At 37.9% G+C, this 25,810-nt stretch overlaps 2 protein-coding genes across 2 annotated transcripts; both read right to left on the bottom strand.

Moving 5' to 3' along the window:
• Positions 1-7,591: 7,591 nt before the first annotated feature.
• Positions 7,592-15,076, bottom strand: gdf2 (growth differentiation factor 2). Its single transcript, XM_007233566.3, has 2 exons — positions 14,299-15,076; positions 7,592-10,782 (listed from the first exon to the last, which is right to left on the bottom strand). Exons 1-2 carry the CDS (start codon positions 14,618-14,620, stop codon positions 9,890-9,892), a joined length of 1,215 nt encoding a protein of 404 aa, XP_007233628.3. The 5' UTR covers positions 14,621-15,076; the 3' UTR covers positions 7,592-9,889.
• A 1,948-nt stretch (positions 15,077-17,024) lies between these two features.
• gdf10b (growth differentiation factor 10b) lies at positions 17,025-23,367 on the bottom strand. Its single transcript, XM_007233583.4, has 3 exons — positions 22,940-23,367; positions 20,995-21,881; positions 17,025-19,186 (listed from the first exon to the last, which is right to left on the bottom strand). The coding sequence occupies exons 1-3, from the start codon at positions 23,127-23,129 to the stop codon at positions 18,995-18,997; spliced, it is 1,269 nt and encodes a 422-aa protein (XP_007233645.3). The 5' UTR covers positions 23,130-23,367; the 3' UTR covers positions 17,025-18,994.
• Positions 23,368-25,810: the final 2,443 nt, after the last annotated feature.

Below are 25,810 nucleotides of genomic sequence, written 5' to 3'. Positions count from 1 at the left end.
TTTGTTCCCGTTCCCATGTCTAGTCCTGTCCAGTCACCAGTCATGTCTCATGTCCAGTCACCGTCCCCTGTCCAGTTCCCCGTCCAGTCTCCTGTCTCGCCCAATGTCCAGTCTCCAGTCACGTCCCCGGTTCAGTCTGCTTTCTATGTCCAGTCTCCTGTCACGTCTTCTGTCCAGTCTCCTGTGTTGCCTCATGTCAAGTCCCCGGTCTCGTCTTTTGTTTTTCCCGGCCTCTCCCCGCCGCCGGCCCCCGGGGTTCGTTTTTACGCGCCTCGGGAGCTGCGCGTTTAGGGAGGGGCTTCTGTTACGCCCTCGCCAGGTTTCCCTCTGTTTCCCCGGTGTTTCCACTGTTATTTTCCATTACGTGTGTCTAATTTGTAACTCCGCCCCTTCCCAGGTGTTCTGTGTTTCATGTTTAGTATAAATAGTACCTCTTAGTCTATGTTTGCTGTCGGTCTTTGCACCTTCCCGTGTTGTCTGTCTCGCTTAGTTATTGTTACCCCTCGTTTCTTGGTTATTGCATTTTTACGCTCTTGTTTATTTCTTGTTAGTTGTGCTCACGTTTATTTTCTAGTCTCGTTTAGTTCCTGTTTGTTTCTTTGTTTATTTTGTATATATTTATGTAGTTATCCCTGTATATATCCCTAGCCGTGTTTTGTTATATTCTGTTTATCGTTACTCCTTGTTTGTTTGTTTATGTACATATTTATATTCGTTATTCCCCTGTTTGTTTATTTGTTAATTTGTTATTTATTAAAAGTTATGTCTTACCCGCTTAAACGTCCGCCTCCCTTCTGCTCACGCGTTACAAAATAATTACATATGTTTTTTTATTTATAGTTTGGATGACTTTAGTTGTAATCTACAATGCAGAGAACCACGTGTTATTTAATCACTTAAAATAATGATTCAGTTTAACTAGGCAGCATGGCAAAAACACACCTCACTTAAAAAACGGTATAAAATGTACAGAAGGTTCTTTAAAGTGAAGGTTAACATTCCTACTTATGTCTAATATTGTGTTTGTTCAAAAATAATATGAAGGGCATACACAATATACACAAAATTAAGTATAATTCTTTTATTTTGACATTACAGTAGTTTTACTGACATCTCTTTATTAAATGTACCCAATCAAACACAAAAGAACACCACATAAAATTAAAGTACAAACTACAAAATTGTGCTTTGATGGTTTAAATTGTGTTTTGATGTAGATGCAAAGTTTGGAGCATTTGTATATAAACTATCAAAATAAAGTGAGACCTAATTTCTTAATTGAATCAGGCTTAAACACCACCCACACTACTTCCCTTAATCTGACTTCTGGTGTCCTGTGTGAGTCAGCGTTCAGGTTACCTGAGCCAACTCACCTGGTTCGACTCCAGACGTGTGCCATACTATTCCAGTCACTGCAAAACACCACCTGACTAGAAACGGAAGCAAAGTGGATGCTCTGCTCGATCTGTTCTGTGGGCTCCCCAATAACCATCGCCCTTTTCAGGTCCTTCATCCATACCTCTGTCTCAGAGGGTAGGGTCAAAAAATAGCCAAAATTAACCTTTCTTCACAATTAGGAAGACCAATTACCCCATCCACTCATTAGAACTCTATCATCATTAGCAATGCTCCCAACACTAGGAGGGTGAAGACACCAGAGAAGCACACGCCCCCTATGACAGATGTGAAGTCAGACTCACACTAGGAATGATGGTTTGGAGAAAGCGCCATCTACCCACTCAGACAGAGCATTACCGATTGTACTCTCTCGGACTCCGGCTGCTGAAGGCAAGCAGCATGACTGAGATTCAATCCAGCGATCATAGTGGCAGCTGGATGCATGTGCTGTGAAGGTATTGATAATATTGTCCAACTCCTTGAGGGATAGGAGCTTTAGTAGCTTATTATGGGAATATGAATGGGAAAACTGATAGCATAATACAGCAGGACGTGTCCTACTTTTTGTACAAAGATGGGAATGTTTATTCAGAACGATATTAAATTTTTCGACTGTTTGCATCCTCGTCTAGTCTATGGAATCACAGACCACTCCACCAACAACTGAGCATTTACTGTTGTCGTTCTTCAAAGTCCTACTAAGGCAGACAAAAGACATGAAAATAGTTGGTTGGAGGGGTGTAAGATTACAATAAGCAACGCAAAGCACCTTGCGCAGGGTGTAAAATAGGGCCCTTTGTTTTACAAAACATTGTAAGTGTGAAATGATTTTATTTATTTTAGGAACAATGACTTGACTTGACTTTTGACATTGCATTTTTTGGATTGGTTCTGACCCCACCACATTCGTAATTAAAACTACAGCCCTTATAGGTGATTCCTAATGTGGGTGACACCTTCTGCTGCCCCCATAGCGTGCTTTCTGATTAAAGCAATCATGTCATTTCTTTTAGTGTACTGATCACACCAATAATAGCTGCCATTGTTCACATTTTCTTTGCTGTTTTAGTGGATCAGTCATCGATTGTGTCTTTTTTGTAGAAGTGGGTCAGAATCAGAAACAAATAAAATGATATAAAGAACCCCATACAAGTTCTCTGCTGTTATGAGTCAATAATATTTCAATAATAAGTGTGAAGAAGCTCGTTCCAGATGTTCTCATGAAGAAGCTGTCCCAGTGTTGAGGCTGTCTCCTGATGTATCCCGGTCCCAATCCTCAGGTAGCCTGATCAGCTGTTTATTGGGAGCATCGGAAGAGCAGGTGGCGTGAGAGGACTCGTCGTTAGGCTCGTATGACACAGTCAGCCTGGGGTCACTGAGTGCACCCTGCCCTCCGGCGCTCAGTACAGCTGCAAGCGTCTTACAGTCCGATATGTGCAGGATTTCTCCACTGCTTATAGCTTGTTGGATTGCATCCAGCATGCCGTTTAGGTTCTCTATAACAAAGAAGTTTCCAGAAGTTCTTGCCGTTTCCAAAACACAGGTTCCAGCACAGGTTAAAATTATGCATTAGTGACATCAAAGACTTTTTGGACATCAATATTGACATAAGAGATTTTTCCTTAAAATATAAATTTTAGCTCTTTGTCTTTGGTGCATCAACAGAACAATAACAGACCAAATTTTATGTGTAGGAGAAACCAAATCTACCAAATCACACAGCATCAATAAGTAGTAAAAGCTGTCCAGCTTCTATTTGTGAACATGTCCATCTCTACTATGTTAGTGATGGTGGTAAGCTATTCAGCTATGGTCAGCAAATCTTACTGAAGCTCAGTGATGACCTGTTCAGCGGAAAAATAGGCATGTGTTTAGCATATTGTTTGTGTTCTGTTGTACCTGGAAATGGGATTGGGGGAATGGCGGTGTGCAGATTCGGAAGCGGCAGATAACTGCAGTGCAACATGCTTCCTTAATATCTGATTATACATCCTGATTTTGTTATGAGTTACTACAGAAAATATAATCCTTAAAGGTACTGAGTTAAATATGAAAACAAGAAACAAATGACTTTTCATTGGAACCCCAAAACATTTAATTATAACTAAACAATTTCTAACTAAATTCTTACTAACAGTCTGAGGGAGAGCTAATTGGTGGTTTAAATGTTTCAGAACAGAAGAAAAGCCATGGTTAAAAGCACAAGCGATGAGGTTCATTAATATATACACACTGTGAAAAATGATATTAGTAACTGAAATCTTCAAAATGTAGTCTAAATATATATTAATTCTTAATTTGAGATGATTAAATAATATGGAAAATACAGATTATTTTAATCTGTTTGTCTGTAAAGTGTCTTTTGTAAATATGTTTAATTAAAAAAATGTCGTTTTACTTTTGTCAAGAAATAATATTTAAAACAAACTACAATTTCTGCCAATGGAATAAGACACTTTCAATAGAGTAAATTGCTTAAAAATGCCAAAAATTCAATAATGCATTTAACAGGATTTGATTTTTGCAGTGTAGTATGGTTCAATTTTAGAAGCTGTGTTATAAAAAGGCTAAATCAACACCAGCACCATTGTTCACTTTTCCACATTCAGCCTCCTGTTGTTTTCTAATCTGCTTTTTGGAGCTCCTGTACATTCCTCTGCTGTGTTTTATAATGATGAGAGACCCTTACCTTTTCACAAAACAAAATTACGTAAACCTCCCCTCACGCTAGTTAGTGCAATATACTCTTAATCCTGCCTGATCTTTTAATACTCAGTCTCTTATGCAATGTGGTCTGCTGATGCCCTGCAGCCAATGGGAACTGTGATTCATTTTAAGGCTTCTTGGTCATTGTCCAGAGTGCATGATGGGAGGGAATGTTTGGATTCAGGAATAGAAAGAGGACGAATAGGTAACAGCAGTCGGGAAACTCTCAAAATAGGTTGGTGCTTATATCACACCTACATTGGAGTTATAATGCATTTCAGGTATTGATGACCCTGAGTTAACTCCCAAATATATTCTATGTAGTAAATATACTAATATCAGTGTTATAAAGGTTGTATTTGCTGTATAAAGATTGTATTTGTAATTTGTTGTATGTTACATAACAATACTACACAACATTTTTATACTACACAGCTAATTGCATATTGTATTGAAATATATTATAAACCATACTAAAAGTGAGACAATGGTCAATACTTTAGCTATACTGGAATGTCTGATGTTTCTGTAATTTATATGTTTTTTTTTTTAATTTTATTTCTAATTTTTCCCATTTTTCTCCCCAATTTACACGGCCAATTACCCAACCCACTCATTAGGACTCCCCCTGTAATTTATATGTTAACCCAGATTTTAATTGTTATAAAACTGCTTCATCAAATATTTTTTTAAATTTTCTGTATTAGTTAATCTTTATCTCTTTATCTCAACTTCTAAGGAAAAAAAGTGAACTCAAAAAAGTATTTTTTTTGTAACCTGCAAGTTATATACATTTTGTCTGCAGTGAATTACTATTATTAAACGGTAATATGCTCTAATGTTTCACCAAAGTGAATTACTGTAATTTTACAAACCTTTTTTGCCATTTTTTGCCATTAACTTAATGTAAAAAAGCCAAGTATAATCATTAATTATATGAAGAAAGTATTCTTAATTATATGTCCTGATATGCCATATTTCTTAAACAAAATTAGTAGTATCAATATAGACCAAATTAAATTGTCAGTATATGTTTATAGTTTATTGTACAATATATATGGCTATATATGTGGCTGCCAGTATATAAAGTATATTAACAAATTACAGTCGATATGGAATCATGTCTAATAGTTTATTATACTGTTATACTCTTACTCTCTTTATATAAAATTATATACAGCAATATATATAATTATCTATACAGCAATATAAAAGACAATTTACTTCGTGTGCTAGCAGCACTTTCAGTTCAGCACAGAGCTTTCTATAGTTTTCTATAGTGTCTGCTTCATCAGCAGAGGGCACTGTGCACACACTATAACTAAAAACGTTTAAGTAAAAGTTTTTTTCTGTCTTCATCTGTACATTTCTGCCACTTAAAAAGAAAATTCACCATACAACAAAAGGAATAAAGCTTATTAAAATAACAATATTTTTTATATTGCTAAGCAAGGATATAAGGATGAGATTTTACATTTTTCTATCATAATAAAAAGAAAGGATCTCAAAATAATTTTGGCTATTCAAAATATGCTACTATGCTTCATTTGATGTTTCTTTATGTTTCCTTTAAAGCTTTTTAATTTATTTGGACTCTTTAGCCATTACCTTCTGTTCTTCCATTTCTTTTAAATTTCTTCAAAATCAATGCAGCTTTGATATGTGCTTTTAGATTCTAATCACCATCAGAAAGCCTGTGATTGTTTTAATTTTTATTAAATTAAATTAATTAAATTATTATTTTATCTTTTTCTTATTTTAATTTTTAATTTATTTAAATTTATTTATTATTACTTTTATTTTGTATTCTAATGTTTTATATTTTCATTCTTGTTCTTAGTTCTATTATGCATTTAATCATTTCTTATCATTCTTAACATTTTACTTTACGTTTATTATTATCTTTTTTCTTATTTTATATTTTAGAATTTTTTTTTACTTTTTATTTGTCAAATTAGTTATTTATGGTGTTTTAGAATTTTCTGTTTTACATATATATTTTATTTATTTATATATATATTAAATGTTGATTTAAAATCAGTACTTCTTTTATTTTTATTTTTTTCCTATTTTATTTCTTATTATTTCAATTTTATTAATAAATGTTTTCAATCCCTTTGATGTTGTAAATGCTCGGCAACATTGTAAATCCTCATGGATGAGGGAGCATCACCTTCAGTTAAATCTCTCAAAGACTGAACTTCTGGTTATACCAGCAAAACCATCTTTTCAACACAAATTCTCTATAAGTATCGACTCTCTCTCTCTCTCACCGACAAAGGTTGCTAGGAACCTGGGTGTTATGGTTGATGACCAACTCTCCTTCACGCACCATGTGGCCTCAGTTGCTCGGTCCTGCCGCTTTGCGCTCTATAACATCCGAAAAATTAGACCGTTCCTGACGCAACAGGCCACCCAACTCCTGGTGCAAGCGGTCGTCATCTCACGCCTCGACTACTGCAATGCCCTGCTAACTGGCCTCCCGGCCTGTGTAGTAAAACCACTCCAGATGATCCAGAACGCAGCAGCACGTCTGGTCTTCAACCAGCCAAAACGGGCACATGTCACCCCGCTGCTCATTGAGCTCCATTGGCTACCAGTTGCTGCTCGCATCAAATTCAAAGCTCTTACTATCGCCTACAAGGTGATGACAGAACAGGCTCCTTCCTACCTGCACTCGCTCCTGAAGGCTTACGCTACCTCCCGGCCGCTGCGCTCCTCCAGTGAACGTCGCCTCGCTTTGCCAAACATTCACACAAAGCAATTCAGACTGTTCTCATACAGAGTTCCCCAATGGTGGAACAAACTACCTTCCACTACCAGATCAGGAGAATCTCTCACTATCTTTAATAAACTCCTGAAGACAGAGCTCTTCAAAGAGCACTTACTCTCTTAACACCTCTAACACACTAACTACTTCTAACCTCATTTCCTTCTTCCCCTCCTTCACTCCTCTATCCTATTATTCCCCTTTGACCTCCTTTTATCCCTATCCAAAGATGTTTTACCTTTAAACTTATTTTACATTGTACTTGACTATTGTAAGTCGCTTTGGACAAAAGCGTCTGCCAAATGTAATGTAATGTAATGTAATGTAATGTAATGTAATGTAAATGACGGTCAACCTCAATGTTTTTTTTTCCCGAGTGAAAATAAAGGTTGACTGATTGATGTGTTTAAGACAGATGTCGACTTAGATTAAGTAAAAGTTGAATGAATTACCAAAGTACCTGTTTAGATTCATTACAGAATCACGTTACAATATATAATAATAATAAATATAAATGGTGTAAATGTAAAATGCTGTAAATATTAATACATTGAGACATTAGTTAAAATGTATAATTAATAATGTCTTAACTAGTGTCAGTTATTAATTGGTTGAGATATTCTGTCTGTCATAAGTACTGTTAATTAATGCACCCTTAATATAAAGTTTTACCAATTTAAATTATCCACTGTGATATTGATCCTCCAAAAGTTTACATTATTTTTTCCCTTTATTTACAAGCTGTACATACAGTACATGCAGACACAAATACAAGACAACAGGCATTAATGATGGCATGTGCTTACATATATATAAAAACATATACAAAAACACACATACAGCCTTGCTGTTGTTTACTGTATGAGGGATGAGGGTCATGCATTGCTTCCTTCACTTCCTTTTGGCTGAGAGCCTTTTGGAACACAGTCTGTTGTCGGATGTAAAGGACTCTGGGTTAAGAGGGTCATAAGGATCATTAGCATAGCTGTGAATAGTAACTTCTACAAAGCCTTGAGAGCCTACAGTGGTGAAGTAGGTGGAGTAGGTGAAGTGGGGGAGGAACCCTGGTTTAGGCTGTGTCATAAAAAAACATAAATAATATATTTTAGCATTTTTATATGGATATAACAAACATAAATAACATAAATACACATTAAAGCTGTGGGCAGTTCTGATTGGAAGGAATGTATTCAGATACAAAGAATCGCCAAGAGCTTGGCTGATGTATTGCAGCATCAGCTGGACCTCACCATTGGAATTGGGCTGAATATGGTTTATCATATTATACTCAGCAACTGGAGTTATGGCACCTGGAGCTCACGTCGATTCCTATATTAGGTGGGATAAAAGATAAAAGGTGCTAGCTTCTGAACTGTGTATCAGTTCCAGATATAAATATCTGGAAATAAAAGCTGAAATGTTGATCTTTTGTCTCTTATTCATCATATTCATCATATGTCCAATGCAAATGTTTTCAGTCTACAGCAAAAATAAAATGGATTGGTCTCACTCTTTCAATACTTTTGGAGGGGACTGTCTATAGACAAACTGACAAAAGTGCCAAAAAGTCACGGAAGAGTAAGTAAATTTTTATGATGTGTTGCATAAAGTAATGAATGGAACATCCACACCTGTATACAGTTGCAGGAATTATTATGTGAACCCTTTGTGATAACTTGGATTTCTGCATAAATGGGTCATTAAATGTGTTCTGATCTTCATCTTTATCTTCAGTCACAACAATAGACAAACACCATCTGCTTAAACTAATACCACACAAACAATTATATGTTTGCATGATTTTATTGAACACAACATGTTAACATTCACAGTGAGCATGGAAAAGTATGTGAATCCCTAGGCTAATGACCCAGGATGTGATGAGATTGGATGTGTTGGTTAAAGCCGCCCCGCTCTATTAAAAACACACACCAGTTTTGAGTTTACTGTTCCTAAGAAGCATTGCTTGATGTGAATCATGCCTCACACAAAAAAATCAAGCTCTCAGAAGATCTATGTTCAAGAATTGTTCACTTGCATGAAGCTGGAAAGTGTTACAAAAGTATCCCTAAAATCCTTGATCTTCATGTGTCCACGGTAAAATAGATGCTCTACAAATGGAGAAAGTTCAGCACTGTTGATACTTTCCCTAGGTGTGGTAAAGTCCTGTAAAGATGACTGCAAGAGCAAAGTGCAGAATGATCAATGAGGTGAGGAAGAGTCCTAAAGTGTAAGCTAAAGGACAGTGACCCAAAACATTGAAGTAAATCAACAACTGACCGGCTACAACAGAACAAAATACGCCTGACCTCCTCAACCCAATTGAGATGCTGTGGCATCATGACCTCAAGAGAGCGATCAATTCACACCAGATATCCCAAGAATGAAGAATGTGCTAAACTGAAACAGTTTAGTGAGGAGGAATGATCCAAAATTCCTCCTGACTGTTGTGCAGGTCTGATCTGCAACTACAGGAAATGTTTGGTTGATGTTTTTGCTGCCAAAGGAGGATCAACCAGTTATTAAATTATACAAATTATAAGTTATTATATTATAAAATACTTCACATACATGTTAACATGTTGTGTTAAAAAAAAAAAAACATGCAAACATATAATTGTTTGTGTGGTATTAGTTTAAGAAGACTGCGTTTGTCTATTGTTGTGACTTAGATGAAGATCAGAAAACATTTAATGACCAATTTATGCAGAAATTGCAAAGGGTTCACAAACTTTTTCTTGCAACTGTAAGTTGTGAGGCATTATCTTGTGATTGTGTGAGGTTAAACAATGACCAACATGAATTATCAGAGTTTGAGTTAGACGCGATAGTCCAGCAGCATCTTAAACCTTGTGAATTGTCCTTGAGAATATTAATCACATCTCCGATGATATTTGGCATGTCAGTATATCTATATATATATACATATATGTTGTAAGATGATCTATTACATTAGAGGTATTGTTAACAGTCAGTATGTTCATGTGGTCATGTGGTCTGAGATCATTTATCTCATTATCTACAGCCACATTTAGCCACCTTCATCTCCTCGTACAGGTGCCGCACAGTGATGACGCCGTTCTCTTGGTACATAACAGTTAAAGGGTCCAGCTTGGTCGGAACGCAGCACGCTTTGTTGGCTTTTTTCGGGTTGCTTAGATGCATGAGAGATTGGATGATGGCATGCTTTGAAGGAGTTACGTCATTGGTCATGGGGAAAGAGCACACCCCCTTGCACTCGTAGGCTTCGTACTCTGGTGGCGCCACTATCCACTGGTCCCATCCGATATCCTTGAAGTTCACCCTCAGCGAGGTTCTCCGACAGTAGTTCTTGCGTGCCTGCCTCTTTCTCCTGGGATGTCGGTCCAGCTGGACCTCAGCCTCCGAGTCCTCGAGAGCATCTACCTTCAACAGAAAGCTCTCGTCTTCGTGAGTCATCATCTCCTTCACCTCGCTTTTGGCCTTCACACTCCTGTTCTCGATGTCGTCCGAGAAGACGATCAGAACGGGAGAGGTGTTCTTCTCCAAATCCAGGCTGATGTTGAATCCCCCTCCTTTAAACGACCCGCAGCCTTCACTCTCTACCTCCACCTCCAGCTCCCCTGCTCCACACCTCGATTGAAGCCTGCTGTGGATGGCGCTCGTTACGTCGAATGCCTCCCAGGTGGTTTCCATGTCCCGTGTAATGTCTTTGCTGTCCAGAAGGTGCAGTATCTCTCGGTTCTGCGTGTGCACCACGTCATAAATGGAGATGGACGCGAGAACGTCATTGCAGACTGGTTGAGCTCCGTCCCACAGCGTGAAGAGTCGCAGTTGCACCAGTGTGACCTCTTCAAAACTCGGGACTGAAACATTGAACAGTAGTCTGTGTGTGGTCTTGTTCTTGTAGATAGTGGGTTGGGACACATCTGCAGAGAAATACAAGAAATTAGAAGAAATTTTAGTTCTTTAAGAGTTCTTTAAGGGTTCTTTAGTAATTTAATAAGTGTTAATTTAATGTAGGACCATGACAGCGCAGATCTTTATAGTTTTTTTATGTGTTTAAAGGTTCTTCACATTGGTGGGAGACTGATAATAGAAGATTTTATATGGAAACTTAATTTTTTTTTTTTTTATAACCCCAAAAAGGGGGTTGGATAATTTTAACAACCCATCTATCTTTTCACAGAGCTACAGTAAAATTAATTAATTATTAATACTTAAGTAAACCAAACTATGAAGAAATGAAATACACATGGAATTATTTAGTATACAAAAAAAAAAGTGTTAAACAAGGTAGCTTAGATGACAGATTTGCCCATCTTGGCTGGATTTTCTCAGACAGATTTATGAGGTAGAGTCACCTGGAATTCAAGCTTTCAGTTAACAGCTGTGCTGAACTCGTCATGAGTCAACTACTTGAATTTCTTTTCTCTTAATAATGTGTTTGAGAGCATCAGTTGTAAAGTTATAAAGAGGTAGAGTTACAGGTATACAGTGAATAATAGCTCTATTAGAGTAATGTTCTAATCCAGATTATGCGAAGCAAGAAATACTCAACTAAGTAAAGAAAAAAAAATACTTTAAGAAAAAATTAAGGTCAGTCAATGCGAAACATTTCAAGAACGTTGAAAGTATCCTCAAGTGCAGCAGCAAAGACCATCAAAAACATTATGAGGAAACTGGCACTCATCAGGACCAGCACAGAATGGAAGACCAAGAGGTTTTGTTGCACAGGATAAGTTCATCAGAGTTACCAGGACACTTACATGACACAACTGATCAACCCTTCCAGTGCTGTGGGCTGCCAAATAGTTTTGAATGGTCACCAAACCTGCTCTTATGAGGTGCTTTCACACTTGCCTTATTTGGTCCAGACTTTCTGAACCAAATAGCAGGTGTGAAAGGGGGTGTGAATCCTGGTCTGTACCAAAGGACCAGAGTTTGGTCCAACTAAAAGAGTAGATGAGTAGATTAATATGAAGTATAGAGAGACTCCGCCCACATAGCTAATTGCGACACAATGTCGTAAAGCTCTTTAGTCCACTCTCTAAACTGCAGTGTGAAACCAAAACTAATCAACCAAAGATATAGTGATAGTGAAATTTAACAGTTGAGTTAAATCAGATTTTTTGAAAAGGAAAGGCACAAACTGCAAAGAAGATCTTAACTAGGGGTGGGCAATATTATATTGTATACAATATATTGTGACACAGAAATATCGTAATATTAAAAATCCATATCATGATTATAGGGCTGTTCTGTCTTAAAAATTAGTCTATTATTTACTGTGAAGCTTTAGGTGTATTTATTGTATAATTGTTTTAGTTTGCAGTTTATATGCATGCACTAAATATTCTACAATATTATTTGCTGCATTATATTATTTTATGCTATATTATTTATTTTGTCACATTATGATTATACTGTTATACTTTTATACTATATTCCTGAAATGAATTAATTATTTTTCTGTTTTCCTATATCGCCAAGTATATCGTTAATGCAAAAATACCCTGAAATATCGTGATATTATTTTAGATCCATATCGCCCACCCCTAATCTTAACCTAAATAAGATATTTAAGATTTGGGCTGGGAATGAATGAATGAAGTTACACTTATATAGTGTCTTTCTAGAAACCCAAGGATGCTTTACAATCACATTTTTACACACAACCATTCCTACTCAGCACTCATCCACACACCAGTGAGAAGTGTCAGCCAATAGTAGACAGCGTACTCTCAACCAGAAACAACTGTGCACCTGGAGGACTGCATCAGGCACTACAGCATTTACCCAGGACAGAGTGCCAATCCATATATAAGCAAAGTCATACATACAGTCATACATACCACATGCACCAGATCAATTTAGAGTGTTCAAGTTTTCTAAGTAATTTTGTAGAATATCCAATTTGCCATCACCATGTTTTGGCCTGTGGGAGGAAACCAGTGTTGAAATCTAACAGACCCTTTCCAACTCATCAATTATTTAGCCTATCATAAGCTGGGAGAGGGTTGTTAGAGTAGGAAAAATACAAGAATGTGTGTTCCCAATAGTTGGGGATTGAGATTTGGTACACTAAGTACCTGAAATAAGTAGTTTAATAAGATTAATGCTCCATTTAGCCTCAGCCTTGAATCCAAAGTAGCTTTATTTAACTATTTGTTCTGTACCTCAGATCAAATTCCTTGCTGACTAGGTCAGGGCAATATATCGTTAGAAATAAAATCATTTAATACTAGACATAATAAATGACCATATCGTGATTCTGCATCTGTTAAGTTACTGTCTGAGTGTGATTGTTTTCCAAAAAGATATACAGTTAGCCTTAATACTAATTGAAGATACAATGTTTTTTTTTTCTGTGAATAACAATTAATTGGATTCACAATAATTACAACAATCACACACCAATACATACACATTCACTAATCACAAACAAAAGACCCATCCCTTATCCCTCTTTTCAAATGTGATCCTTCACAAACCAAATGGCATCTGTCCAGTTACTAACAGGTCTTAAAGTAGACCGCTCCAGACTCAAAATGTTCAGAAAATACTATAACCAAATGTTCCTCAACTGAATATTAGGCTCATAGTATTGCTTTAAAATAGCCTTTATCGCAGCTGTTGAGCCTGCCATCAGAATCTTAATTTGTATTAGCTTCAAACGAAATCCAGAATCATCAGATCATAACAAAAGAGCTGGACATAATCGTAGTTTGATATCTAACAGCTCAGAAATAAACTCCATCGCAAAAGTCCAAAACCTTACAACAACTGGACATTCCCCAAAGAAATGAAAAAAGTACCAAGTACCTATTTCATTTTTTATCAGCACTCAGTTTAATCCGAAAAGCACGAAGAGAAGTCATGTGAAACTTGAATGAATAATCTTATAATGAATTAATTGATGACCTAAATTTTTTTATGACAATATGTTTTATTAATGATCTTACAAATACAGTAAATACTGATATTTTAACATTATACTGTAAGTTTTTTTGTCATAATGTGTTTCTCCCATTTTCTAAATAATAGTTATAATACTCTTTAACTTAAAAAAAAGTTTAAAAAGTTGCCAGTTTATTATGTAGAATGACCAACTTGCTCAAAAAAGTCCAGTTTGATGGGTTTGAAAATATTTCCTTCTAATGAAGCAGGAGCACACTTGGTCAATCATTTAAATCCTGATTAAAGTCTGACTTAAAATGAAAACTTGCAAATACAGCCTTACTTTGTGAATAAAACTGGTCAATTCTGGTCTAACACTACTGTACTAAGAGTAGTGGTATCTTGCCTCTATTCCTCTATATAAGGCTGGGGGTCAATGACAATGAACTTAGGCACAATGTAGGAGCACCTGGTAGACTGGCAACTCAACTCAGTGTAGTAACTCAATGTAGCAAGTTTTAGGGAAGTTGCAGAAGCGAACATACCTTGCAAGATGAAGCTACGGATGACATCAGACCGTGGCACAGAGGACTTATCTGAAGCATATTTGTTATACAGCTCCATCATGAACGGAGGAGGCTGAACCCTCCTCTGCTCCTGCGGAACCCCTGACAAGTTCAGCATCCTCAGAAAGTCTTCCTTCATAGTTCCCAAGAACTTCTCCAGCTTGGAATTCAACTTGTCCTCGTCCTCAATGTCCTCCTCCAGCGTTTGGAGAACATCTGCGTCTTCTTCTATGGGTTTCCCTTTGCAAGATCCAGCCAGACTGAGGCACAGGTAGAGCAGCAAGTATCGAAGTCCCTCCATCGCTCTGAAGTCTCTCGCAATATCGCCTGGTCTAGGTTTTACTGGTTCTGGTGTTCTTTTGAAGAAGAATCATTGACATTGGTATTCCCAATACAGACGCCTTTGGTGGTGAGTTCACTCCCATACTCTGTACAGTAAACAGTGATCGCTCTTGACGTCCAAAATAGCAGCTCGTCTTTTCTTATCTGGACCATTGATGTTATTTTTCAAGCTTCCTTATCATTCTGGGGCTGGAAGCTAATGAAGTTTCTGTAAACATCTGACCGATGTTAGGGTGGCTAATGAGTGAGACTCTGGACATGCAAGGGCACGCAAGAATGTTGGTCCCTCTCTGGGGTCAGATTTTTGGGTTGTTTAAGCTGTAAGCTGTAGAGCTCGAGCTTTAGGATGTTTGTCTCAGACCAACTTCTTCCCTCTGGAAGAAGTATGATTATAAATAAATTATTTAAAATATTAATTAGCACAGAAGCTATCAAACATGTAAAATGGTGTGAAATGGTGTGAGTGTCAAAGTGGATCAATATACCAAGATCCACAGTGTGATTGATGTCACTGTTGTGAATGGATGTTGTTGGGTAATTGGGTTTTTTAGGGCAATGGCCTGGACTCTGTCACTTTGTGGTTTGTCTCTCAAGCAACTCATTAGATTTTGACTGAAGGGAATCTGCTCAAAGAACACGCTGGTATGTTTACAGAACATCCCAGAACTTGCTAGAAAACGCAAAGAGCATTTCTAAAAAAAAAGATAAAAATCAGATTTAATCAAAGTTTCAGTTTCACCAGATTCACCAAATTCTTTCATTACTATAGACCAGATCGGCTTTCGCAAGCCCCCATTACACAGCCACTCTGTGATCTCATTATTTATTTAATGTTCAGTTTAACGGTGCTTTATGTTTTTTTTGTGTGTGTAAGCAGTGAGCCAAGTCCTTCTGGAAAATGAAATCCAAATCTCATAAAATTTCATAAAAGTTGTCAGCAGAAAGAAAACATGAAGTGCTGTAAGATCTTCCAGGAAAACACTGTACTGCCTTTGTACTTGATAATAAAACACAGTGGATCAACACCAGCAGATGACAGACATGTCTCTCCAAACTGACCATCACTGATCATCAGTAAATTTTACATTTCATTTGTAAATCGAAGGGAGCAGAGTCTGGAGGAAGAGTGGAGAGAAACACAGTCCAAACTGCTTGAGGTCTAGTGTGAAGTTTCCACCAATCAGTGATGGTTTGGAGAGACATGTCATCTGCTGGTGTTGATCCACTGTGTTTTATTATCAAGTCTAAAGTCAGTGCAGTTTTGTTTTCCCGCAAAATCTTACAGCACTTCATGATTCCCTCTGCTGACAGCTTTAACAGAGATGCGGATTTCAATTTCCATCAGGACTTGTAACACTGCCCATACAGCCAAAAAAAAAAGGACCAAACGGTCTAATATAATAATACAATTTTCTGAGACACTGATTTTTGGGTTTTCATTGGCTGTAAGCCATAATCATCGACAATAATAAAAATAAAGACTTAAAATAGATCACTCTGTGTGTATTTTTTTTAAGATGCACCAGTATATGTGTGGATTACCGGTCTAGTTTACTGTGTATAAATAAGCATGTGTGTGTGGGAGATGTGTTTCTTTGAAATGGCTTGTAGGTGGTGCTTTTTAGTAATTTTAGTTTGGTCATTGGAGGAATGTGATCTAAAAGGTCTGAGAACTTCTGCTCCTCTAATGGCCAACTCTTACAAATGGCCCTAGGTGGCAGCAGTGTTTAATAAGTCATGTGCATTGGACTTCCAATCAGTGCTGAGGTTCCCAAAGGCATCTCAGCACAAAGATGATCCTAAATGCTCGAGCGAGCATCACACTGAACGCTCTCTCTCTCTCTCTCTCTCTCTCTCTCTCTCTCTCTTTACAGCTAAGATGATCTATTAGGAAGGTGGAGATGTTTGAGAAAATGGACCTGAGAAAATAATTTACTATAATTATTATAATTCTTACTATAGAGTATAGAATACTCCTACATAAACAAATACTAAAAAATATTATAGATTTATTGGTGTCAGTTTCACAGATTTTGGCAACCAAGATTTACCACAAGTTTACCACATTTATTTGATTATAGCGCCACCATGTGGAGTAATAAAGCAGCAACTTTAGTAAGTCAAATTTGGGGATGAGTTTTATAATAAATAAAAATAATACAATATATCATATAAGCTTTCTCCTCACCTTGTATCTTATGCTCTCACTGGCTGTAGCTAGTTGGTGCACCAACTTCTAGTCACAACAACTTTCAGCACAAAGATGATTTCTAAATGATCGAGTGAGCATCAGACTGAATTCTCTCTCTCTCTACCAGCTAAAACTTTTGAGAAACATTATAATCCAAATAAAAACCCAAATATTTTGATTATTTACAGATATATTTATCAGAAAAAAATATTAAACGGGTTAAAATACTACATATTCATTTCCTTTCATTTACAATATTTAACAGTCAATTAAAGCCCAAAACAAAAACTGCAGGTGACATACATTTTTAAACACAGCTTTCCAAACCTAAACAAACAACCCCTTTGCATTTATGTATACCGTATATATACCATAACATTAAAACCACTGCCAGGTAAAAGGATGATGAGTTGAAACAGGAAAATGGTTAAGATTTAGAATCTGAGACATGCAGAAATATATTATGGCTAAACAACCGGGTCAGAACAGCTCCAAAACATGGTGTGATATTCCTGGTATGCAGTGGTCAGTATCTACCAAACGTGCTCCAAGAAAGGACAACCACTGAACTGGTTGAAAGGACAAGATCAATTGTGGCCAAGGCTCACTGATGCTAACGTAGGTCTCACTACATAACATATCAGCAACATAAGGTCATGAATTACAAGATCTTTCACCAGGAGGAACAAGCCATCTCTGTCTGCTATTTAAAATAAATAAACAGGTGAGCAGGTAATCACTGAGCTTCAGGAAGGGTGCTTATCACAGCTGGGTAATTTATTAAGACCACTAGAGTAGTAGTGATGGACATTTTGGACACTGAATCAAATATATTCACTGATTAGCGACAGAATAAGACTCGTTGTCACTTGACAATGTGTGTCCATCTGGCTTTGCATCTGGGGAGGAGAAGGTGCAACAGAAAACTATATCCAGTGTTTGGAAATTGGACTCCTGTAGCCATTTTACACATCTACAGCCTGTCTGCTCTCCTGAAACAAGTCTTTGCATTAATTTGCAGCAAAAACAAACAGAAGAAAAAGACAAGAATATTATATACATCCCGCTAGGAGTGGGAATCACATGGCTTCTCACAATACAATATTTTCATGATGTTGCGATTCTGCGATACTCAATATATCACACATATAAGGCAACGATACTGAAGAGGATAAAATTCTCCTAAATAAGCAAATACCAGGAATTGTGTATTTAGTGGTGTTTTAGTTTCACAGAATTTAACTATTAATATTCTCCACCACAGGTTTGCCCTGTTTGGCAATAATTTGATTATAGCGCCACCATATGGAGTAATGAAGCAGTAACTTTGGTTAGTCTAATTGGGAGCAAGCTCTAAGGAGTTTAGAGTGCCTATGCTTCAACATAAAAATATATTGAATTTGTCTCCACTTATCGATAATGTATTGCAAACAAAAACGATACGATATATAGCAAGTGATATCGATATTTTGTCCCACCCCTAAAAATCCACCCTTGGCTTTCTCTTCACCCTGTATCTTGTGCTCTCATTTGCTGCAATAACTTCTAGTCACAACAATTTTAACCTTACTGGTGAAGCACTGGTGATCACTTGGTGTTCAGTCAGATCATGTCTTCCAGCAGTTCACACATAGCAACTGAATGCCGATTTTCCTCTGATACAAGGCTATTTTTTTATCAGTGTTCCATGAACCTGGTCTTACAGGGCCTTAAAGTTTGGCTGCTAACATTAGCCATGGTGATAGATTAAATTTAGTGGCACAAGGGAGACCTATACAAAATTAGGCACATGGTTTTAATGTTATGGCTGGTTAGTCAATATCAAACATACGGCACATCTGTAATTGAGGCCCTGGCTCTGTTTTAGCAGTTTCTTACTGAGGCTTTAATAAAAACTTAGCTGTTTATTTTAACTACACATTACAATAAGTGACAGTATTAAATACAGTGGAAACCCGGAATGTGCATTTATAAGGTTTTGTTGTAGCAGTTTTTGAGGTTTAGAGGTTTTGTGTGTAGAAAACCATGATCAGTCACTGAATAATGTGTCTGAAATTGCTTTATCTGAGCAGCGGGTGGCGTATCATGCCTTTAGCTTGTCCACGGTCTCTTTAACACAGTTTGTTCAGGCTCTTGGTCTTCTTATCGGCAAGCACAAGTGTCCACAGACATGCTGGGGTAGACCTTCAGCACCATGTTCCTACTGGTGTCCAGGAACAGCACTGCAAGCGGACTCATCTTCTCAGGGACGCAGCAAGGCTCTGGAACGCCAGGAACGATCCCCACGGCCCTCACGATGCTTTGGATGGTGGCATGGTTGGAGGGGTGAACAACCTACAAATGGCAAGACGAGAGTTGAGAGTCATTTTTCATAATTCTGTAAAATTAAGAACCATAAAGGATTATAGGTTCTGTAGTAACTCAGCTCTGGACAGAAGAGCTTCAGCCAGTATTTTCTTATTTGAACTGTGCGGTATGTCAAGGAAATCTGTATCGGATTTAGCCTCCAAATCTGCCCACCACCATTCCACACTCAGGGTTGCCAGGTATAGACAGCAGCAAGCAAACAGTGTGCTGCAGCCATGGAAACAGTTGAAGTGGATATTTTTTCTGCAAAACAGGTAATCACTGAGCTTCAGTAAGGTTCACTAACCACTAACCATAGCTGAGTAATTTACTAACTCCACTAACATAGCAGAGATGTGCCTTTTGGACACTGAAACATATATCAACAAAAATAGATCCTAAAGACAATTTAAACAATGAAACACATTTTCACACCAAACACTCCCATCTACCACTAACCTTAGTTTTCTTTTTAATTAAACACAGCATTTGTATATCTTTTTTTTTATCTTCCTTATGGAGTAAAACAATTAGTGTACAATTAGTCTGACCTATTCAGAAGACCATCTACAAACGGAGGAAAACACTTTAAATAGACTAAGGAATATTTGAGCGTTCTTATGAGCCTAGGTAGAATCGTCCATTTATCCATCATGTCTTTTCACTGTCAGTCATTTAGATCCTAATTGCAATTATAAGGTGATTCATTAGGTCAGGAAAACCCCCTGAAGATGGTACCAGTCCATTGCAGGGTACCATACACACAACTACTCTGCAAAAATCCAAGCCAAGAACACACCAAACAATAGCACTTGTGTTTTTCATTGCCAAGAAAACAATACACCAGAAATATACCTGAAACACCTTAATTCCAGGCCACCATGTAGATATATCCGTAAGCTCTGTCACTATTTAAACATCAGCAATCAGAAGGCCTGAAAATAGACAGTTGGCGGGGTGTAAGGTAGCAATGAGCATTGCATTGCACAGGGTGTAAAAAAAGATAATTTCAATCATTTCACACCTGACTTGTTTGGTCCACAATTTCAGACTTTTCAGTTTAGTCTGAACCGAAGTAGCAGGTCAAAAGGGAGTCAGATTCTGACAGAAAGCTAGAATTCAGCACAACACCTGGCAAAGCAACTCGCCAAACTCATAACTAACATAACTAACATTCTACAAACCAGTTACTATGAAGTAGAGAGTATACTTGTGCTTATAGAGTACAAATGCTGCTTTAATTATTGCATAGACACAAATATCTAAATCAGATGGATGATGATGGATGGATCACAAGTCATCAAACCAAGCTGAACTGCTTGAATTTTTGCACCAGGAGTAAAGGTGTAAAGTTATACAAAAGCAGTGTGTAAGACTGGTGGAGGAGAAAACTGTGATAAACCAGAGTAATTCCACCAAATATTGATTTCTGAACTCCTAAAACTTTATGAATATGAACTTGTTCTACATCTTTTTTGTTACTTCAGTCACTTCTCATTTTCTGCGAATAAATGCTCTAAATGACAATATTTTTTTTTGTAATTTGGGAGAAATGTTGTCTGTAGTTTATAGAATAAAACAATAATGTTCGTTTTACTCAAACATAAACCTATAAATAGCAAAATCAGAGAAACTGATTCAGAAACTGAAGTGGTCTTTTAATTTTTTCCAGGGCTGTATGATTTTTATCTGGATAAAGCTTGGGAACAGCAACAATTTTTGCCCATATCAACAGCCAGAAACTGTTACCCACTACTGAGCCTTTAAATCTCCCCCTCCTCAGTTCACGCTCTAACCTTGGTCATGGGAAATCCACAGGTTCCTGCGCAGTAGTACGCATCAAATGCTTTCGGGGCCAGTATCCACTCGCTCCAGCCAATATCTGCAAAGTCCACCCTCAGGTAGCGCCGGGCGCAGACTCGGGGCTCGCTCCACTGTTTACGACGGGCCTTTTTCATGGTCCTCTCATCAAAGCTTAGCTCCTGAGACGAGCCCCCTCTGTGCTTGACCTCGTGGCCTGGTCTGTCGCTCTTGCTACGCGGCAGGGGTTTGGGCTTCAGAGCAAAGTAAGTATTGTACCACAGGTCCTTGTGTTTCAGGTCATTGTCCTGAATGTCTGGAAGGAAGTTGTCCTGTAAATGGTTGGTGCTTCTTCTGATTCTGGAGCTTGGAGGCACCAAGGGTGGTCTAGTCTCTCGGTCTTCCCCTGCAGGTAACGCGCTGTACCTCTGCAGGCTCATGGCGATGCTGTTGGGCTCGGTTATGGCCAAGTCATTGGCGAACACCAGAAGGTAAGGCAAGCTGTTGGGCAAGTAGCGATCTTGCCTCCTCTCGCCAGAGTAAAACTCCACTGAAACCATGAGGTCATTCCGAGCTTGTGCCTCCTGAATGGCCGAGGACACGTCTGCCACCTGCCAAGGTCCTTTCCTGTGAGGAGCAAGTGTGATGTTCCCCAAAGGTGAAGAAGAACCTGAGTTTTCCAAACTCCCTCGAAGAACAAGCTGGACAGGAGACGAAGGATGGAGGTGCTGGACACGGCATGAAGGTCCCCGGGAACGCCGGCAGCTCCAGGACCGATGGCGACTGTGCTGGTCCAGGAAGTGCAAGCTTGCGGACAGGATCGCCTCTGAATCAGGGATGGAGGTCAGGTTGAAGTGAAAAAGGATGTCGCTGTTGGAGGACACTAAAAAAAAGAAGGACAAGATACTTTAAAATAACCTTATGTAGAATTGATACTGAAAGTATCAATTCAAGCCTTTCACTAAAAGTAAAAGTGTAAAAGTTTTAAAACTACTTAAAGTATAAAAGTAAAAGTGATGTAAGGAAAAAAAATTGTGTACTACACCCTCCCCCCCAGACACATTTTCTTAAAGCCATAATGACTATAATGTTCAGATAACAGTGTCAAAATATAAGGTATCACAAAGCAATGTATTGTGAAATATTGATCGATTCGTTTCTTCATCCTATTTTTTTTGGCATTTTTTTAAGGTTATAACAGCCTTATCCTTTGAGGACATTCTTAAGGACTTTTAGGAATGTTTTCTGAAAAGTTTCTTTTTAACATCATGAAACAGATCTATCTTACCCTTGTCTTTTATTATTGTTTTTAGAGGTCTGATTTTAAAAAAAAAGGATGTTTTAAAAAGATCTGTTTGATTTTTGGACATTAGACTTTTGGAATATTTTGAAGATGTTATAAAGATCTTCTCTGATCTTTTATTAACCTTAGTAGTTTTGAATATTTTTATGAATATGTTTAAAAGCTCTTCTTTAATCGTTTCTTTGAACAACCAGTCTTTTTAATCATTTTCTGAAGATGTTATAAGATTTTTTTTATTTGCTGTTAATTTTGAATGTTTTCAAATTCTTAACTAATCGTTTCTTTAGACACCATTTTTTTAAAGCATGAAATTTCGCTGAATGTTTAGTTAGACATTTGACTCTAGACATTTTAAGGTATGGTTTGGTCGTTTCTTTAGACGTTTTGTTTAAAGTTCAGAACTGTCAATTTGAATGCTTTGAAGAAGTTCTAACGATCTTCTCTGATTGTTTTATAAACTTTAGGACTTTCGAATATTTTGAGGATGTTTAAAAGTTCTTCTGCATCCGTTTTTTGAGAGGTCGGTATTTTTAAACCTGTTGCGGTACGCTTTGATCAGTCAGTTTGAACGTTCTGATGAAGGTTTTGATGTCTTTGTGAGGATGATTTGGTGATTAAGCGCGTGAGTGCGATTTTACCTGCGGCTGCTCTGAAACTCCTGACGGTGTTCTCGTGCGCGTGCCCGCGCGGCTCCTTGCTGAACTTCTCGTACAGTTTGAACATGCTGCCCGAAAGCGCGTCCCCGCGGTCCGAGACCACCAGCTGGACCCCCAGCACGTCCAGCACCAGCAAAACCGGCACGAGCCAGCAGACCCGAGCGCGCGGCATGTTCACTCGAGCTGAAGAGATGCTCCGGAGGCGCGCGGATGCTGCAGTGAGCGCGCGCGCACGAGTTGAATTGCGAGTTCAGAAATGAGTATCACAAGTCAAATAAATCAATCAATTGACTGATCAGTCAATGCATTAATAAATTAATAAATAAATAGATAATAAAATTTCCACGTGATAACAGAGGCTCTCTGACTGCGTGTCCAAAAGTATCCGGACAGTCCTTTAGTTCCAGCTTCAGCTGCATCAGTCTGAACTCTGCGCTCACATTCACTCCATACACACAAGCTCTGACCAATAGGACGCTCTGGAGGAGTGGGGTACCACGCCCACCCAACACTGCGCTTGTGAGGGTCTCTGGAGTGATGATGGAGCTCCATCCAGCAACTTTAGGATGATCTGCTGGAGATTCACAACTAATCATCCAATATCACAAACATGACCTCACTGATGCTCCAACCCTCGAGGCTGAATGCAGTCAAATCCTCCTCACAGCAATGTTCCAACATCATCAAAGTCATTTATCTTTGAATAATAAAGTAAATTTATGGTTTTGTAGAGCATTGTAGATTTTAATACTAAAGTCATCCAAACTATGAAGACACAAAAGTAGTAAACAAAAAAGTGTTTAACAAACCAGAGTATGTTTTATATTTTAGATTCTTTAAAAGTAGCACCTCTTGGTCTAACAGTTTTGCGCATCTTGGCTGGATTTTCTCAGTCAGCTTTTCAATTCACGCTTTTAGTTAACAGCTGTGCTGAACTCATCAAAAGTTAATTACTTGCATTTCTTACCTCTTAATGTGTTTGAGAGCATCAGTTGTAAAGTTGTGAAGAGGTAGAGTTACAGGTATACAGTGAATAGCTTTATTTGAGTATGTTCTATTCCATACTATGGCAATAAAAGTATCCTCAAGTGCAGTCGCAAAGACCATCAGAAACTTTATGATGAAACTGGCACTCATCAGGAACACCGCAGGATAACAGAATAAAGTTAGCAGCTTTAAAGATAAGAGCACCTAAATGCTTCTTCACAGAGTATTTTGGTTTGTTTAACATTTTTAAGTTACTACATGATTCCTTATGTGTTCCTTCATAGTCTGGACCACTTCACTATTCATTTACTAGGTAGGAAAATAAGTATCACTGAAAAAAACTTCACTGAATGAGAATTTGAGGCAGTTCTACCCAAACCCAGCAGTTAACATCCACATCTTATTTTAGTTAGTTTATTTAGTGACTGTTTGATTTTAGACACAACTACTACTACTAATTACAGCTCTGGAAAAAAAATAGGAGACCACTTCAGTTTCTGAACCAGTTTCACTAATTTTGCTATTATAGGTATAAGTTTGAGTAAAATGAACATTGTTGTTTTATTCTATAAACTACCAAAAACATTTCTCCCAAATTCCAAATAAATCCATCTTCCTCTTGATTATATTGTAGAGGTTTTCAATTTGGTAAAATCAGTGACAGTGTATTTAATAACCACATGGTGTGTTTGTACTTTGTGTGGTTTTAGAGGGAGCTTTTAGAGGTTCATATGTCTAATTCTATTCACAACTATTTAACAAGGGCAGAAACTCCATTTCAACTTTAGCATTTGCAGTTGTTGCTGGTGATATTAACATAAAGCATGCTGTAACTGTATCTGAAATGTGTAGTTTCCCAAAACAACTGGAGAAATGAAGTAATTAATCATATAACTGTGTAATGACATGTAAACTGTGCAGCAAATCAACCTTAATAACCAGAGTGTTCTGAGACTTAAGACGGCACCCTGAATCAGGTTCTGCTGAGTTGCTCGGCTGTCCCAATGACGAATGTTTCTCTGGATTTTTTGTGTTTTCAGAGGGAAGTGTCTTTTCTGCTCTGTCTGCTGCTCCGTTGGCATGACTGACACCAGTATGCAAATGCAGCAGACCCTCGGATATTTCTTGGTAGACGATAGCTGTCAGAAACGGTGGTCTACCGTCCAGATGCTGACGTGAAGCTCTCGGAGAGCTGGAGGTTGGGGCCAAACAGTGACGAGCGCTGTGAGAGCTGCGTATGGATGTCTTGGCCTGGGCGACAGTAGTTAACAGAGGTTTTCATGGCCCTGGATATCCATGACCGAATCAATCAAAACGGTCATTTAGTCCGAGCCAGCAATAAGAAAACCAGCCGAGAGGGAGGCTGGTGAGGAGCCAACGTCAACATGGCAGACACTGTCTTCTGGTTCAGATGAACACCCCAGGCAAAAATATCTGCAGAATGAGGGAGAGCTTTCAGTCCGAGACATCCGTCCACACGCTAAAAATGAGTGATATAATAATATCACATGGGATGACAGGATCGAAAGGCAAGACAAATAGATTCTGAGGCCACCAGACGTATTTGTCATTTTCAGACAAAAACACAGAAGACTGATTGGTTTACCTCATTTTGGCAAGAGGTTTATTATGAAGCCGTACGGTAACGTTCTAATCCAGACGTGGCCTTGTCATTCTTCCATTCTTTCTGCTTCTTTACAACCCCAAATCACAAAAGGTTGTGACAGTATTAAGTTTGCTTAACATTAGGGCTGTCAATGTTAAAGCGTTAACTCACACTTTAATGCAATAATGCAATTTTTTATCATACAAAAAAATTAAACAAAACAGAATATAGGAGCTAGAACTAATGAAACAGAAAACAAA

The sequence above is a fragment of the Astyanax mexicanus genome, chromosome 15 (genome assembly GCF_023375975.1).
Source record: "Astyanax mexicanus isolate ESR-SI-001 chromosome 15, AstMex3_surface, whole genome shotgun sequence".
In the NCBI taxonomy this organism is placed as follows: Eukaryota; Metazoa; Chordata; class Actinopteri; order Characiformes; family Acestrorhamphidae; genus Astyanax; species Astyanax mexicanus.
This window is presented reverse-complemented; position numbering and strand designations above follow the sequence as displayed.

What these genes read in the sequence shown, in the direction of transcription:
- gdf2 (XM_007233566.3), bottom strand. Translation starts at nt 14,620, where the DNA reads ATGGAGGGACTTCGATACTTGCTGCTCTACCTGTGCCTCAGTCTGGCT. An exon ending in CCGTAGCTTCATCTTGCAAG is followed by an intron (nt 10,783 to 14,298) that starts GTATGTTCGCTT and finishes ATTTCTCTGCAG; the next exon opens with ATGTGTCCCAACCCACTATC.
- gdf10b (XM_007233583.4), bottom strand. Translation starts at nt 23,129, where the DNA reads ATGCCGCGCGCTCGGGTCTGCTGGCTCGTGCCGGTTTTGCTGGTGCTG. An exon ending in GAGTTTCAGAGCAGCCGCAG is followed by an intron (nt 21,882 to 22,939) that starts GTAAAATCGCAC and finishes TCTTTTTTTTAG; the next exon opens with TGTCCTCCAACAGCGACATC. An exon ending in GTGGATTTCCCATGACCAAG is followed by an intron (nt 19,187 to 20,994) that starts GTTAGAGCGTGA and finishes TGCCATTTGTAG; the next exon opens with GTTGTTCACCCCTCCAACCA.